At 39.5% G+C, this 11,298-nt stretch overlaps 1 protein-coding gene across 7 annotated transcripts; it reads left to right on the top strand.

Moving 5' to 3' along the window:
- The first annotated feature begins 2,116 nt into the window (after positions 1 to 2,116).
- LOC113145337 (tumor necrosis factor receptor superfamily member 14-like) lies at positions 2,117 to 11,148 on the top strand. 7 transcript variants are annotated; one of them, XM_026331946.1, is made up of 10 exons: positions 2,117 to 2,204; positions 2,986 to 3,127; positions 6,530 to 6,717; positions 7,081 to 7,174; positions 8,009 to 8,134; positions 8,743 to 8,898; positions 9,549 to 9,636; positions 9,740 to 9,930; positions 10,027 to 10,064; positions 10,590 to 11,148. In XM_026331946.1, the coding sequence occupies exons 3-9, from the start codon at positions 6,664 to 6,666 to the stop codon at positions 10,035 to 10,037; spliced, it is 720 nt and encodes a 239-aa protein (XP_026187731.1). In that variant the 5' UTR covers positions 2,117 to 2,204; positions 2,986 to 3,127; positions 6,530 to 6,663; the 3' UTR covers positions 10,038 to 10,064; positions 10,590 to 11,148. The 7 variants fall into 7 exon arrangements, 6 of the variants coding, with proteins under 6 accessions (XP_026187731.1, XP_026187730.1, XP_026187725.1 ...); XM_026331945.1 differs by having other exon boundaries at positions 10,169 to 11,148; XR_003297233.1 differs by having other exon boundaries at positions 2,121 to 2,204; positions 9,740 to 10,064.
- Positions 11,149 to 11,298: the final 150 nt, after the last annotated feature.

Below are 11,298 nucleotides of genomic sequence, written 5' to 3'. Positions count from 1 at the left end.
GTCTGCCTGGTCTTACAGTCTCGAGCGACCGCTTTATCCACCAGTAGTTGGTGTTTTGCTCCCCTGGTGTCCTTACCTATTCCTTTCTGGCCCCACTCATGTATTGAGCCATGTGCCTACTCATCTTAGCCGCTATGATGCCCGACAGGAGCTTCCAGGTTGTGCAGAGGCAGGTTATCGGACGGTAGTTGGATGGGACTGCTCCCTTTTGGGGGTCCTTCAGGATCAGGACTGTCCTGCCTTCAGTTATCCACTCTGGGTGAGTCCCATCCATTAGCAGCTGGTTCATTTGAGCTGCCAGGCGTTCATGGAGGGCAGTTAGCTTCTTTAGCCAGTAGGTGTGGATCATGTCAGGCCCCGGTGCTGTCCAGTTCTTCATGTTGGAGACCCTTTCTCGGATATCTGCCGTTGCGATGGTTACTGGTTCTTGTTCAGGGAGGTTGCTGTGGTCTGCTCTCAGGTCTGCCAGCCACTGGGCATTGGTGTTATGTGATGCCTCCCTCTCCCATATGTCTTTCCAGTATTGTTCAGTCTCCAGCCTTGGTGGGTCTGCCCTCATGTTACTGCCCTCCCACTGAGAGTACACCTTGGATGGTTCGGTGGAGAACATCGTGTTTATTCTCCGTGCTTCTATTTCTCTGGTGTACCTCTTCAGGCGTGTGGCCAGGGCTGTGAGTCGTTGTTTGGCAGTCTCCAGGGCCTCTGGTATGGACAGCCTGCTGTATTTCTTACCCAACTTCATCCCCCTTCTCTGCAGTTCTGATAGTTGGCTGACTTCTCTCCGTGTTGCCCTTATTTTTGCCTCTAACCTCCTTCTCCAGGCAGGGTACTGCTCCTTGGTGGTGGAATGTATTCTGTGGCCAAGCATCTCAAGGATCACTGTTGCCGTGGTGTATATCAGCTTGTTGGTCTCGGTGATGGTCACAGTGGGGATTGTTCGTAATGCTGCATTCACATATTCTAGTAGACTTTCAGAGAGTACTTCACTTAGTCTTGGTAACCAGCTGCGGAGATTCCAGGTGTCCATCTTGCCTACGATCTTCACTCTCAGGTCAGCTGCTCTTGTGTTGAGCGTGTGTGTATATATATATATATATATATACCTTATATATATGTGTGTATATATATAGACATATATATATATATATATATATTTACTAGAGAAATGGTCTCATAGTAACTGTACTATGATTTATTGTGACTGATTGCACTGTGATTTTATTGTGGTTGATTACATGACATATAGTGATGAAAATATAATTAAAAATAAGAATCTTTTAAAGGAAAGAAGTTAATGTATGAAATAAGTGTATTAGTGAAATAAAATAAGTTGTATGGTCAATAGGGAAGCGAAAGCAGACTGGATGAAGAGTTGGCTGGGAGAAAAAGGGAGATACCTAAACTAAAATAAAACTAGCATTTTGAAATTAAAGTAATGACCAGGGCAGAGATCTAAAGTGTCACATAGCTTTAAGTTGCTGGCCATGCACTGATCACTGTGGTAGAAATGTCTTTAAGTTTGAGAGTTGCTAATTCCCAGAAAACAACCACAAGTGTGATGAATCATCTCAGGTTTAATCACGGGCCCGGAGAGGACGTTCTTGCAGAAGTCCTCTCCCGTCTGTGTTAAAAGACCAGTTTATATACATTTTGACAAGAAAGGGGTGGACTAATCTTGAACAGACTCCACGTTTGTTCAGGTACTATCTTCAGTCTTCTTACCATCAAAGAAACAAATTGTTGGCAGTTATTTACAACCCTCTACCTTAAAACACTAAACCAATAAAACAGACAGAACCACATACCATGAAAGGGTCAAGCAAACATTCAACCCCCACATTGGTTTAAGTTGGTGACCATTTGTTCTGTTGTAAAATCCTCACATCACGCCATCTGACATCACAAAGTCTGCATGGTAACTGACCAACAGGATAAGGGAACTACATATTTGGTTAACCAAAACTGTAAAATAAGCATTACCTAATGCAGGAAAAAGACTAAATAAGCCCTAAAATTTTCCTGGTTGGTACTGACTTTTTGGATTATTTTCTGTATTTGGAAGACTTTTTTAAAAATTTTATATTCATTTTTAACTTAACTTTTTTTTTGTGTAAGGAGCACAGGAACAAAATGGTTTCCCACAAGAGACTACTGAAGTATTTTTGACTCTGATCCCGGACTCTGCAGTGTGACAGGACAAACAGGTCTGGACCATATGCATTATGCATGCACTACCTCAGATGAGTGCAGGTACTGGATATAGGCAAAACTCTAATGATCCTGAATTTATTTATTCGAAAGTTTCTATAAAGAGGATGGCAGCATTAGTTTGTTTACCTTTTTAAAATGGAAATTAGACAGAAGGAAAAAATATCAGAAAATCTAATCTAAGTAGCACTACATCCAGTTTCCTCCACTCAACTCAAACTATTTTTAATGTAAATTTAACTTATTGTAAGCCTTGATGCAAAGGACAACAACCAACTATTTAGTTGTTGCCATGTGGCTTTAATCTGCAAGTGGTGTGTGTTTGCTAACATAAATTACAAGATGCAGCTTAGAAATTGTGTATCATGTTTGTCTATCTGTTTATCTGTTTGTGCATATTTGACATATTGGAATAATTGGATCAGCTTTGATTATGTTTTTTAAATTTATGGGATGAAAACAAAACCTTAAACTGATAGAAATGTAGAAAAATAGATGTTTTATAACATGGGTAGAAATCAGAAGAAATAAACAACTCATATAGGTGACACAGGGCTTCATCACTTGATATTCATCATAAGTAAATGGGCAATGAAAATATTGTAATAACTCGTATGCAGCTGAACATGAATTATTGACATGTAAATATATCAAGCAAAGGAAAGAATCATCGATATTAAGGAAAGATTTGAGAGTTTGGAAAATAAGCATCTGAGATCTTTTGATCACGTATTTGAAAATGGGCTAAAAAAGTGTTTTTTTTTGTTTTGTGTTTAGCCAGTCTAAGGGTCCACACTCCAGTCCACTAGGTGGTGGTACTGCAACTATACTATGGTTTGCCACCAGCAGTTAAGACCAATAAAGAATAGTAGCAGGAGTACAGGGAGGGGCAGCAGAGTGGGGACTTTCCAGGCTCTGGGTAAGTCCACAGAACCCTTTATAAAACATGGAAACATGATACTGGAAGATGTGAGTTGTGTGACATGAATTTTCCATACTCTCCGTTGCTCTGTATTGTTGACCCTAGGTCCTTGGGTACTGTAGTTTTTTCGCCAAAACCTGATACACACTCCAGTCCACGTTGTGGCGGTAAAGCTAACCGCCTAGCAGTAGAAAAGTGAGGAAGAGGCAGGGAAGCTAACTTGCTAACATGTTTTCGGCATTAGTTGCATTACATTAGTATTACAGTAGCTAACGCTATGTTGTCCCGTAATATTATTTGATAAGCTAAGCTAACGTTAGCCCTCAGCCTACTACACAGACGGTGTCGTGTCGTTCAGCACATCTGGTGTGACAAGGGTTAGATAATGTGGGTCTGCCTTTCTGAAATAGCACTGACTTTGTCTTCACATAGACGTTAGCTGTTCAAATTGATCCAGGTATCGATACTGTCAAACGTTGGTGTTCGAGATCGATATGATGTTTCAGTTTCAGTCCTCTACATTCAGTGCGCAGCTCCCTTTTCATCAGTGTCTGCTTCAACTGACATTTGTTTGCAAGAATTATTAGTTTGCATATTATTAATTTTAATCCATCCAACCATCCATCCATACATCTTGTTCCGCGTATCCGGGGCCGGGTCGCGGGGCAGTAGCCTAAACAGGGATGCCCAGACTTCCTGTTCCCTGGAAACTTCCTCCAGCTCATCCGGGGGGACAATGAAGCGTTCCCAGGCCAGTCGAGTGACATAGTCTCTCCAGCGTGTCCTGGGCACAGATACCTGAGCCACCTCAGCTGACACCTCTCGATGTGAAGAGCAGCGGTTCTACTCCTCACTCTATCTCTAAGGAGGCGCCGGGTCACCCTACGAAGGAAGCTCATTTCATTATTGTTAATTCATTTATTTTATTTTGAATGGCGTTGATTATATTGATCGATTTGTCTAGTATATGGATTATCTGAAAAGCATGTTTATGTAAGTTATATTTACTTTTGGTTTCATCCTGATTTGTTCGGTTTTTGGCGGCTTCACTAAAGGCACCTCAGGCAGGAGAGCAGTAACGGTAAGACAGTGTATATGTTTGTATAAAGACATTTTCCATCCGTGGACATGTTTGTTAAATTACAGCTGAACCTTTAGCACAGGTCGGACCAGTGTATCTTTGTGGTTCCTCGTTGGTCCTGAATGTCCCCGTTTTCCAAAGGTCTCAGCAGACTGCGCCTTTATCTCTTATTTCAGGCTGAAATACGGAGCGTTATTTCCGCAAACGCTGCAGCTCCTTGTTTCTCTTCGTAAATATATTAAACTGTTAAACACCAATGTTAATGTAAAGACTCAGCAGCAGCAGAGACGACTGTACAATTCCTTCGTTCTTTTCCTTTCGGCTGCTCCCTTCAGGGGTCGCCACAGCAAATCATCTGCCTCCATTTAACCCTATCCTCTGTGTCCTCCTCACCCACACCAACCATCCTCGTGTCCTCCTTCACTACATCCAAGAACCTCCTCTTTGGTCTTCCTCTAGGCCTCCTTCCTGGCAGCTCTAACCTCAGCATCCTTTTACCAATGTGTTCACTGTCCCTCCTCTCAACATGTCCAAACCATCTCAATCTGGCTTCCCTGGCTTTTTCTTCAAACCATCAAACATGAGCTGTCCGTCTGATGTCCTCATTCCTGATCTTGTCCATCCTCGTCACTCCCAGAGAGAACCTCAACATCTTCAGCTCTGCTACCTCCAGCTCTGCCTCCTGTCTTTTTCTCAGTGCCACTGTCTCTAAACCATATTCATATGTTTGATTTGGCTTAAATTTTACGTTTAATGCTCTTCCTGACACAACCCTCACAGGAAAAACATTTACCAGGACTTGGGACCGGCACATGAAGATGCTGGATTGTGCCCCCCTGTGGTTGCATTTGTCAGGATCTGCATTTTTGTGTCTTCCTGTTTCTTTTATTTTGAAGGATCCTGACAGGAACTGGTGTTTGTTTTATTTTGTTCACTTTACGTTGATCTAATTAGTTATTCTTTTCACCTGTGTCTTGTTTTGTTCCTTGCCTTTATATACCTTTGTTCTTCCATGTTTTAGTTTCTCAGTTGTCTGTTAAGATATTGTACTGAGCCCTGTTAAGACTTCGTTTTGAGCCCTGTTGATACCCTTGTGTTCTTGTTTGGAATTTTGATCATGGACTACCTTTTGTTCTCCTAGGTTTGAGTTAAGTGTCTGCCACCTTTTGTATTTGCTTTCTGGTCTTTTTCCCCATGCCTTGTCTTGTGTCATTGTGTTTTCTCCTGTGTTCACGTTCATTGTTTCCGAAGTGTTCTTGTCTAGCTCTCTTTTGTTCATGCCTTGTTCCCTTCCTGTGTTGATGTGCCTGTGTGGTCTGGTGCGTCTCCCGTGATGTGTGTGTGACCCAAACTACCTCATGCCCTGTTGTCCCTGTATCTCACGTTTATGTTTTCTTGTGGTCTGGTGCGTCTCCCCACGTGTGTGTGACCCAGACCTTCATGCCCCGTTGTCCCTGTATCTTATGTTCATGTGTTTGTGTGGTCTGGTGCATCTTCCCAAATGTGTGTGACCCAGACCCTCATGCCTTGTTCCCTTGTCCATGTCTTTGTTTCATGTTCTTGTTTCATGCCCATGAGTTTCTATTGGTATCTGTCTAGCCTAATGTCTTTCTTGCTTTTTGTCTTGTTCAGTTAAATAAAGTCATTGATTTGAACCCTGAGTACCGGAGTGGGCAATTACTGGTCCTAAAAATTAATAATTTCCCGAAACCTGACAGCATTAGAGACGAATGTACAATAATTACCATAATTATTAATAAAGGAGACTTTCAAAGTGAAAGCAAAGAGAAGACACAAGCCATTTCTTCATAATCCCTATTTTATTTTAAAAACCAAAAATGAAAACAAAGAGAAGAGAAACTAGAGACCTGTCAGCACTAATTTATTTGGCTCTAATGCAGAGGTGGGCACTGAGGACCACAGCCCTGCATGTTTTCCAACTGTCCCTGCCTTACCAATACTGATTACCTGGGTCAGGAGTGTTCTGCCAATCAAAAGCTGGAAAGTACTAATTCATTTTGTCTTCCCCCACTTTTTTATATACTGAAGTATTGAAGCTGCTCCCCCTGATGTTCCAGTAACAAGCAGTGAGCAAGAAAATCTCGGCCCAGCTCCAAGTTTAATGAACAGGAAACAGGAAGTGAAACCAAAGCTCAGCTAGTTCTGCTGCTGCTGGTCATTTGTTGACGATTCAAAAAGTCAGAATCTAAATGTCAGAGTCCACCAGCAGAAATCAGGTGTTAAAAGTTCCTCTTTCTCCAGTGATCATGTGACCTATGGGGCCTTACAGTTTGATATGATTTTGTTTTTGTTTACAGGTGCTGTCCTCCTGTTTGCAGACAGTATCTTCCAGTTTCCAGATGTTTTCCTCCTATTTCCAGATGTTTTCTTCCTACTAATGTCACCTCAGATGTTAGAGACATGGTATCCTCCTCACATGTAACCTGTCGACATGTTGTTCAGTATGTCTTTGAGAAGAAACCATGTGGCAGCTGCATCTGTTTTGGTAAATTGTTTAATGGAGAATATTAGATTAAGCTTATATTAATAATGTAAACATGTTTCTCCTCCTCTGAGATTTCTGAGTTTGTGCATATAAATAGTTAATAAATTGTCAAACATTGTAATATAATGTAATTTTAAGAGTGATCTATTAGCAGAAATCAAATATATCTAAGAATGAGCCTTTTAAATCTGCATTAAATCTTTCTCCTCCTTTATTCCTCACCTTCTTTGCTGTTTAACGTCATACAGTCTCTGTTAGTCATGTTTTTAATGTTGATATTTTATGTTTGACTCACTCAGACAAATTCTTCACACTGTCACAGTTTCCACCACCTTTACTGAGACAAAACCTTATTCTTCACAGATACTGCTGATGAAAGTCTTCAGTGGACACACCCTGACGTGTCAACGAGCAGAGTATCAGATAGATAATGAATGCTGTCCTATGTGCCCCCCAGGTATGAGCCAACTGAATATTAAATGGATATTTCAATTTAGTAGAAGTTTTGGGACCAGATTTAATTTGAGTGCAGATGTTTTCATTGAACCTGCCTCCGCTAGGACAGAACTTCCTGGACTGCCACTGAAATAAATACTTTAAGTGAAAAACAGTCCCATTCAGCCCAGCTCTGAGATCATGCAGCTTTGAAGCTGAAGCTTAAGGAGCTCGATTCCATAACAGCGTACTTCAACAGTACTTCAGAAAAGAGGGAAAAATATCCATAACACAAAAAACTACATGCATGTAGTTTTCACAAAAGCACAGATACAGGGCTGTTTCTAATGACCACAGTTAAACCTAGAATGAAAAGCCACTTGTCATAGAGAGATGTTAGGAAAATACAATGCAGTATTTCTGACAGTCTCTCCTTTAAAAAAACATGTAGTACACCAGTTTTAAAAAAATAATGTGGTTTTGGTTTAAATGAAAATAAGAGTTTTACAGAGGCATGAAGGGTATTGGCAGAGTCAGCAGGAAATTGTATCCTGAATAAACAAACCACAACACTCTGACCCATATTTGTTTTCTGTTTCAAAATTATACTATTACATAATAATCTGTTTTAGTATTTTAAAAAAGTGTGAATTGTTTTGTTTTGTAGTGCAGCTCAGTGGATGTTTGTGCTGTTCAGGTACAATTTAGACAAGAACAGGGACAGTTGTAATGACAAAAGAAATGTCAACTAACCTTCAGTTTAACAGCAGACAAACAGTGAGCACAGTCAACTACATTACTATAAACAGTAAAATTAAAATCAGCTTTAAACTCAGTTTTGATTGTATTTTCAAAGGAAGTCGAGTTAAAACACCCTGCTTCAAGTTCAGAAATACGTCCTGCCTCCCCTGCACAGAGGGAACATTCATGAATCAACCAACTGGACGCAGACTGTGTTCTCCCTGCATGAACTGTGATGAAAGTATGTTTTTTTTGTATTTGTAAAATATTTTTAGAAAACTGACTGAAATAGATTCTGAGTCAAAGCATCAGCGTTCTCTACCAAACTGCCTGCATAATCACGTATTCCATGACTGACATATGTTTTCTATAACTGACTGTTCAGAAAAACCTGCAGCAACTCTCTTATGTTCCCATCAGCCATCTGCTTTTTGCTGTGTCCACATTAACTCTGTTTATATGTTTATATCTTTCCTTTACATTCTGTCTTTCTGCCTCAATATTTTTATATATTTTGTATAAAGAATGTTGGCATCCAGTGCTTATAATGCAGACCCACATGTAGCAGCAAACTGCTGTTGTATGAAAAATGAAAAAATAACTTTAGCTACATAAGTTATGTTGCCTAAACCTAAAGGTGTAGTGTGTAAAATGAAGTAGATTTACTGACATCTAGTGGTAAGATTACAGAATGCAGCCTTCTGAGCAGCCCTCCCACAATATATTTAGAGATAGTTGTAACCATATATGCTTTCAACTGGACATGATAGAGAGATGTTTGTAATGTTGCTCTGTAACAGAAGAAGTTCAGTGATCAGTTCATATGTAACCCTGTATCTGTGTTGACAGATTCTGGTCTGAAGAGAAAGAGATCGTGTACATTTATATCAGATACAGTTTGTGAACCACTGGAGGGATTCTACTGTATTAACTCTACAGGGAACGGATGTGAGGCAGCACAGAAACACAAACAGTGTCAACCAGGACAATACATCATCCAGAAAGGTTGGTTTTCTATAATATCTTTAATATTAGAGGTAATGTTTAATTTTAAAATGAGATCACTAACGTTCACTAAACTGAGCTGATTAAAAACTTGTGATTTCTGTCCAGCAGAAAGAAAGTACTTAAAAATTCTAGATTAAGTCTCAACTGAGACTTCCCAGCCAACCTGTAGCCATCAGCTTTGGATGGTTATTTTTAATTGATGGCATTCAAGATATTGCATGCTGCATGTACTCCAGTTTGGTGTTTACATTGCGAACTATTTGGTATAAACTAATTCTGACAAATAGTGTGAACGTTTGATTGGTTTTGTTTTCATCATTTGTCCAGTGTTAAATCGATAAAGAACGGGGAATAATATAATATTATCACTAGGTGATGGAAAAACACTGAAACTGTTAATCTGTGGTCTATGAACATGGGCTCATGCAATTCAAACACTATCCACACTACTTGAATGTTGATGCTTCAGTGCTGGCTAAGATTATCCCAGTATTAGAGCAGAATGACCAAGATGCTATTAAAGACATCATGAGATGAGATGCCTGTTTCAAATCTCAAATGAAATAAAATGATGCCTTATAATATTTTAAAGCCTTTGGAATTTATGTGTACTGAACTAGTTGAAACATATTTGTATGTGTTTTCAGGAACAGCTTCCACAGACTCTGTGTGCTCTGACTGCAGTGAGGGAACATTTTCAGATGGGACATTTGAATCTTGTCGACCAGACACACAGTAAGTGAAGCATCAGACATGAACACACCTGGTTCTTACAACAGCAGTGAATTCATGACGTCCTCCACATGTTGATGTTACAAATGTCCCTCTGACGTTTCAGATGTGACTCAGTGAATCTTCAGCTGATTAAAGCAGGAACAGCTTCAACTGATGCTAAATGTGGAGAACACAGTTCAACTCACACGATTCTAATCTGGGTTTTAGTGTCTTTTTTATTAATTTGCTTATTTATAGTTGGGTTTGTGGTTTACTCAGTCAGAAGGAAGAAACTACATTTGACATGTCTAACAGGTAAGATTTCAAAATATTATTATGGTTTTGATGAATGATGATACATTCAGCCAAGTTGATGATCAAGATGTTTTTCATTGGATTTGTTTATAACAGGGTTATTCTGAGCAGGAGTGGCAGCTGTTCCCAGAGACGTATGTTTGTTACTCTCTTTTTGAAATTGTAATGTGCACTGTAGAACATAATTGGTTTATCTAAATAATTGAAATATTAATAAATTGTATATTTTGCCACAATGGATCCCACAAATGGAGGAGAATTAACATAAACATAACTGGACAGCAGCAGGTAAAAGAAGCTTTGTAATTTTCATTAAAGTGTATTTTGACAGAAGATTACCTGTCTGAGCTACACTAGCTAACAACTTAGAATGGATTTAGAATGAGACTACACACACATATACATAGATACAGGCTTTGTTCACTGCATAGTAAATGTGATCTAGAATCCAGTAAAAATATAGTGGCTAAAGGAAGCAGTGTTTAAGTGTGCATTCTTCAGTCACAGCTCCTGGATGGAGGTCACAAACAGTCTGTGATTATCTGCAATAGTTATCTGTGACATATGTGGATTTCTTTCTGCTGTAGCTATTGTTTTACTCAGTCTCAGCCAGTTTCACAAGCCAAACATTTAACCATGTTCTTTCTGTTGAATCTCAGGGAAAACAACCAGCCTCAGGAGCTACAACACAGTTCAGGTTGCAGAAAGAATCACTGGTGCCAACCTGCCCTGCATCGAGGACCTGATGGGGAAACGGAAATAGAAGAAATGTTCAATTGAAAACCTGTTCAGTGACCATACTGCTGTTCTGACCAGCCTTATTACCTGGAATGGCTCTGGTGTTTAATGTAATTAAACAACATTCCTGTCTGTAATGAGATTTTAGATATCCATAACAGCATTTTTCCTCATCAAAATAGTATTTTCACTAGTAATAGTGGTTGTAAGGTTCCCAGTTATGTAATGCTTTGCCTTTTGAAATGAAGTTTGACCAGCGGCAATGAATGGATTGCCATGGCACACGGATAAAACGCCCTTGCTGCTTGGCGTCCATGTTTTATTCACAATGAACAACAGAATGCCTCTTCTAATTCAATTACAAGTACAAGCACAGACAAGAAAAAAGGTGTGTGCCCTCTAGCGTTGAAGTTAGGTAAGTGAGCTGCTTTGAGCCTTAAAATATAGAAATGATGCTTACAAGCATTTTTCCTGTTTACTGTTAATAAAACACGAAATGTCCTGAAAATACATAAAAAATTTGTTTTTTTTTTTTTTTCAACACTTGTCATTCTGGAAAGACATGATGGGAGTACTTGATAGCTAAAGGATCTGCTTTCCATTCCATTTTTTACTCTAACAAAATAAAAA

The sequence above is a fragment of the Mastacembelus armatus genome, chromosome 7, assembly GCF_900324485.2.
Source record: "Mastacembelus armatus chromosome 7, fMasArm1.2, whole genome shotgun sequence".
NCBI classification, from domain to species: Eukaryota; Metazoa; Chordata; class Actinopteri; order Synbranchiformes; family Mastacembelidae; genus Mastacembelus; species Mastacembelus armatus.
This window is presented reverse-complemented; position numbering and strand designations above follow the sequence as displayed.

Bases quoted from the DNA above. Each gene is read 5' to 3' on its own strand.
- LOC113145337 (XM_026331940.1), top strand. From the start codon at position 6,664: ATGTTGTTCAGTATGTCTTTGAGAAGAAACCATGTGGCAGCTGCATCT. The intron at 7,175-8,008 runs GTATGAGCCAAC...GTATTTTCAAAG, and splicing joins CTGTCCTATGTGCCCCCCAG to GAAGTCGAGTTAAAACACCC. The intron at 9,637-9,739 runs GTAAGTGAAGCA...CTGACGTTTCAG, and splicing joins TCTTGTCGACCAGACACACA to ATGTGACTCAGTGAATCTTC.